This window comes from Ipomoea nil, unplaced genomic scaffold (genome assembly GCF_001879475.1).
Source record: "Ipomoea nil cultivar Tokyo-kokei standard unplaced genomic scaffold, Asagao_1.1 scaffold0982, whole genome shotgun sequence".
NCBI lineage: Eukaryota > Viridiplantae > Streptophyta > Magnoliopsida > Solanales > Convolvulaceae > Ipomoea > Ipomoea nil.
The window spans coordinates 940,210-945,973 of NW_017617410.1; the positions used below are offsets into that span (position 1 = coordinate 940,210).

General features: G+C 45.1%; 1 protein-coding gene across 1 annotated transcript; it reads left to right on the top strand.

The window, feature by feature from the left end:
* Window positions 1-1,580: 1,580 nt before the first annotated feature.
* Window positions 1,581-2,237, top strand: LOC109179978. The gene has a single exon (XM_019329452.1). It carries the CDS (start codon window positions 1,581-1,583, stop codon window positions 2,235-2,237), a length of 657 nt encoding a protein of 218 aa, XP_019184997.1.
* The last annotated feature ends 3,527 nt before the right edge of the window (window positions 2,238-5,764 follow it).

Genomic DNA, 5,764 nt, shown 5'->3' on the forward strand with positions numbered 1-5,764 from the left:
GACAACTTGTGTTGATCATCGTTGTTGACGGATTGTCGTCCTTCCTTGATTGAGTATGGTTTCATATCTTTGTTGTGATCCATCGATTGATTCCTATGATGAATGTGTGCGTGGCTGTACCTGGATTGCACGATTAATGGTATGGGACATTAATCACTAAGGTACAGATGTGGTCCTCGTGGTGGCCATAAAACGATATTGTGGAGTGTATTATGGGCTTCAGCCTCATTGTGAGTATAGCTCACACGGTTTGGCGGTTTGTGATGTGAGTTTGCAATGTATCTCGTGTATTATGCGTTCGGCGGTTGTTGGAGGGGGAACGATGGTTCCCAGAGGCAAAAGGTTGGACTTGGAAGTATAGGGTGTCACTCGGAGGTAAAGGTTGGAACCGGAATAAGGCCGGGGGTAGGCATAAGGTTGGAATAGGGCATAAGGTTGGAACTTGAAACTTGGTACTTAATCTTGTGACATGAAGTGTCATTGTGGCATGAAGTGCCAGTGTGTGGATGTTTATCCTTATCTGTTGAGTTATTCTGTTGTTGCTCGTGTCTTGATGTGTCTTGAGATGTGTTCCCTTATCTTTGTTGTTAGTGCATTGAGTCTTGTGATTGACTTCTACTCTTGGTTCTAAACATATATATACTGTATCGCATTTCGCAAATGATTTTGTATATATAAACTATCTACATATGATATTTCACATGTATTGGTGGGTTACCAACATTATTCGCTGACCGGGCGTCGTCTCATATATTTATGTGTTTCTTTCAGGTGCAGAGTAGAGGTGACTGCGGTCCAGAGACAGATAGAATAAATCCCTCGAACCTTGTAATGGTTTTGGCCTGTGCACCTTTGTTAGACTTTAGACTTTTTGTCGTTGACCTTGTTCTTGGATAGACAGATTATGTTGATGTGGTTTACGCCTGTGCACTCACCATTGTGTGGACGTGGCATAACACCCTACGTTTTCCATCTATTTCATATTTAGTCTTCTGCTGTGTATGCTTTTATGGTTAGATTATCTGCATGATTATGTTTTCAATCGGTATAGAAAATCTGGGACGTTACAGTTGGTATCAGAGCCTAGGTTTGAGCCTAGGATGCTAGAGACTAGACTTCTAAGTGGTTAAGTGTGGTTTGAGACCTTAAGTGACCGTAAGAATCTAAGTGTGTAGGCTTAGGTTTCCTAGGACGCGCTGTGAGCTGTGTGTTGTCTATAGTTGTTTGCTAGCTTGTTGTCTTGTTGGTAACAGTGTTGTTGTTGTAGAAGCTTTGCAATGCCTCCTCGCTAGCGTATCGTGGCGTTCGAAGATGTGGGTGATACGGCTAAGAGACCCCGAACGACGGGAGTTAGTAACACTCCTACTGTGGTCGAGCAGTGGATTCGAAGTGGCACGTCCACTCGGATAAGCCCCAGCACAGCTACCTTGCCGACGCCTCGTGATCTAAGAAGGAGTAGGGGGTTAGGATCGTAGAGCTCATCAGAAGAGTCGTCTCAAGAGAAGACCCTCATCCTAAACGATGCTCGGGCAGGAGGTAGTGATGTAGTAATCAGGACTTTTCTTGTACAAGTTGTCCCAATGGTAATCCTGTTCGATTCCGGAGCATCCAACTCGTTCGTATCTCCGGGATTCGTGAAGAAGCTAGGCTTAACCGAAGGCGTGGGAGTAAAGTTAAGTGTCAAGGTGGCATTCAGAGATGTTAAAACCTGCGACCGTCTCTTGAAAGATGTTAAGATAATCATCAGTGGAGAGGAGTTTACCAGTGATCTATTTCAGTTCGGCCTGGACGGGGTATATGTGGTCCTGGGCATGAACTGGCTAGGGCAGTTCAGAGCGCAGATCTTGTGTGGTGAGCAGAAGGTGGTTTTGAGGGGCCCAAACTGGAAGAGAGTGTCGTACCGAGGATCAACCGAAGAACCGGGAATCAAGTTAGTGTCCATGACGAAGATGAAAAAGTACATGGAGAAAGGCCACGATATCTTCTTGTGCTCAGTCGAAAACCTGAAGGCAAAAGGAGATGCGACTCAGACCATACCTGTTGTATGTGAGTTCCTTAACGTCTTCCTCGAGGAGATCCCGGGAATACCTCCTCCGAGAGAAGTTGAATTCTCAGTGGATCTTGTACCTGGTACAACGCCTATATCTAAAGCTCCCTACCGTTTAGCGCCCAAGGAGATGAAGGAGTTGAAGACCCAGTTGCAAGAATTGTTAGACAAAGGTTGTGACACCCCGTAATCCAAATTCGATTAAGGGATTAATTAAGTAATTAATCCTAAACCAATTGGTAATTTAATTCCTTAAATTCCTGAAAATTCAATAGTCAGGGACTAGTAATTGACTAGTCAACCCAAAATCAAGGTTGTACCTTAAGCTTTGTGAGTAGTTCCCTTGTTCCCTTACACCTCTTCATTTTAGTAAGGGTATTCATGACATTTCACCTTGTGTTAGTAATGCAAGCTAACCTAGTAGACACTCCTCATTCTTTCTCCTTACACTTTCCAAACTTGAGCTCTCCCTTCTCTCTAAAAGTTAGATAGCTTTTCTTCCAAGCCAAGTTGGAGCTTCGTCAAATCTTCAAAGGTTGTCTCCAAGATTCTACCTTTCATACGTTTGGGCATCTAGGAGGGTAATATCTATGTTCATCATTTGTTTTTAGTGTTTTCTAAGGTGTCTTTCTTTAAAGATAGACTCTTTATGATCTTTTGGTGTGTTCTTGAAGTGGGTTTGGAAGGTGAACCTTAGTAGGAGCTTGGTGAAGTGTTAAGTGAAGGTTTTTGTCTACAAGAGGTAACCCATGCTCTACAAAATCTATTTTGCTTACCTATGTGATGATTTCTTGGATTCTACATGTGTTTTGCTATGAAATGTGAGTGTTCATGCATTGTCTTGTGAAAATGCATATCTAGAGCTTGTTATTAGGGTTCTTTTATGCCATTTCTTGGCTATTCCTTTGATTAAATTCATTTTGTTGTATTTGGTGAGATTTGGCATGTTTTGGACTTGAATTTGAGCTTGGAGTTGAAAATCCCCGAAGAGATTATTTTGGTACAGGGTGTGTACCTGCGAGCGGAACGGCGGACGGGGCACCACCCACCGCCCCACCTGCGGGGTACAAGTGGCTTGTGGGCATGTACCCACGGGCAGAACCACGGGTGGGGGTCTACCCGTGGGCCCACCCGCGGGGTATATATGTTGGCTTGGCGGGGACTTGTTCCCCGTGATTCTTTTGACTCAGTATTTGGTCTTTTGACTTCCCTATGTTCTTTTGTGGAACTATTTGAGCGTCTTCTTGATGTTTCGTATGTCTAGAACTATATGGTAGGAATCCATGTAGGTTTTGGTGTCGTGAATCGTGCTAAGTGTTCAACATTGTGATTCGTTGAACCGTGGCGAGTCTTGTGTGTTCTTCGGAACTATGTTTGGTTTACCCATTTGATAAGCATGCTAGTTTAGAGTTTAAATGCTAGCGTGTGTATGTTATTCATCGTTGTTGTTGGGTTGGGACCCATTCCTTGATCGAGTATTGTTTCCTATCTTCGTTGTGATCGATTGATTAATTCCTTTTGAGGTGTGGTGTGTGTGGCTGTACCTGGATTGCACGATTTCGGTTTATGGGGCCTTAATCACCAAGGTACGGCAGTGGTCCTCGTGGTGGCCATGACGCGATTATGGAGTTTGTGGCCTTTGTGTAGGGTTCACATGTTTATTTATGGGATAACATGTGTTATCCAGGGCATGTGTTGCCATGTGTGATCGGTACCCTCGTGTACTATGAAATCGGTGGTTCTGTTGGAGGGACCGTTGGAGGGGGAACGACGGTTACCGGAGGACTAAGGTTGGACTTGGTGTACATGTGTAACACCCCGTGTTACGACCCCTAAACCAAATTAATTAATTAATTACTCACCCTAAAAAGGGAATTAAAATCTATTAAAAGGGGAACCAGGATTCAACTGGGAAAACCTGAAAACACGACTGCGAGAACGATTCTACCCAGCACATGTAAGAGCATCTATGAACGAAGAGTTCCTCCACCTAAAACAAGGAACGACTACCGTCATTGAATACCATAAACGATTCCTCGAACTGGCGCGCTTCGTTCCAGAACTAGTCCTCACGGAGGCAACCAAAATAGAAAGGTTTGTATCAGGCCTCAACTTCGAAGCCCGAAAAGAACTAGTAGTAAGCGGACCCGGGACCCTCAACGAGGCTTACTCCAGTGCCGCCAATCTCTATCGGATCCAACTACTACATCATAGGGTTCAGGAACAAATTCGAAAAAGGAACACAGGAGGTGGAGCGCCACCTAAAAAAAGAACGAGAAGCGACGCTAGCACGAGGCCAAGCAATCCAACTAGCTAGAGACCACCACTAGGAAACAACGAAACTAATACAGGGAGCTTCCCTTGCCCAAAATGCAACAAGAACCATAGAGGCAAGGACTGCTTGGGAAACCCCTGGCGAGGCTTTAACTGCGGAGGAGAAGGACACAAGTCCTTCCTGTGCACTCGACCCTCGAACTCACGCCGTACATTCATGGGCCAACGCGGAGGCACAAACAACCAGGGGAATTACAGTGCCCCCGGAAAGGTGTTCGTCATGAGCCGAACACAAGTTGAACTCGAGGATGAGGGCAACCTCGACGAAGGAAACAGGGTCCCAGGAGACGAAGACCACGCAAACCCACCAGAAGAAAACCAAGAAGATGAATTCTGTCTAGTATAACTGGCAAATCCCTTGTAACCACCCTGGTAGTAGAATTACTTGTTTAGATTAGCTACTTCAGAATTATTATAAATAAAGAAGTAAAATCAAAATAATTTAGCATGAAGAAAAAGGGGCTAGAATACCCCGAAAACCCGCATCAACAACAAGAAGGACCAACCAAATCTTCTATTACTAGAAGACAAAAGAAGGAAAAAGCCAAGGAGTACACAACAAAAGAGACTAATGTCACCAATGGGAATTAAACTCTATACCTCCCACTTATAAAACCAAATCCTTAACCACTAAGCTATTAGTGTTTCTTGACCATCGCTACCTCGCCGACGACCATCGCTACCTCGCCGAGCCATCGCTAGAGCCAAGCCACACCGCCGCCCCTTGTTGCCATCGAGAAAGCCGTGCCGTCAGAAAATCGCCGGAAAGGGGTCATCACCAAAGGGAGAAACGCCATCGCCTAGGGAGATGTCACAATGCCGAAAAAGCCCGTTGATATCCGAACCCCAGATTGGAACGACGCCGATTACACGGTAATCGGAGGTAAAGCCCTCGAACCCGACCAATTCTCTCCAGAGTTGGTCGATATGCTTAAATTTCAAGGACTCTTGGATACGTATCTCACAATCAAAGGGGATACGTACCCCGAACTAGTGAAGGAGTTCTATCACCATTTAGTGGCCGTCAAACGGGGTGATAAAGTGGAGGTCATCGCTAAAGTCTAGGGCAAGGAGATAGTACTCTCCGAAGGCCGCTTGGCCAAACTCCTAAAACTGACCACCACGGGTGTGTCAGATTACGACCGGAAGGGATGGATCGGTACCCAAGGCACAGGGTATATGGATTACCTCGGGTACCTACTAGAAAAGGAAGAAGGCTTCACCTCGGCCACCCGGCCAAACAGGAAATGGTTAACCGCTAAACAAAAGATACTAGTAATGATTGTGACAGATAGCTTGTTGCCCACGAACAACAAAAGCAAGGATGTGGGAAGTTTGGAGTGTATTTTTTCCTACTTCCTAAAGCACAAAATCAAGTTCAAT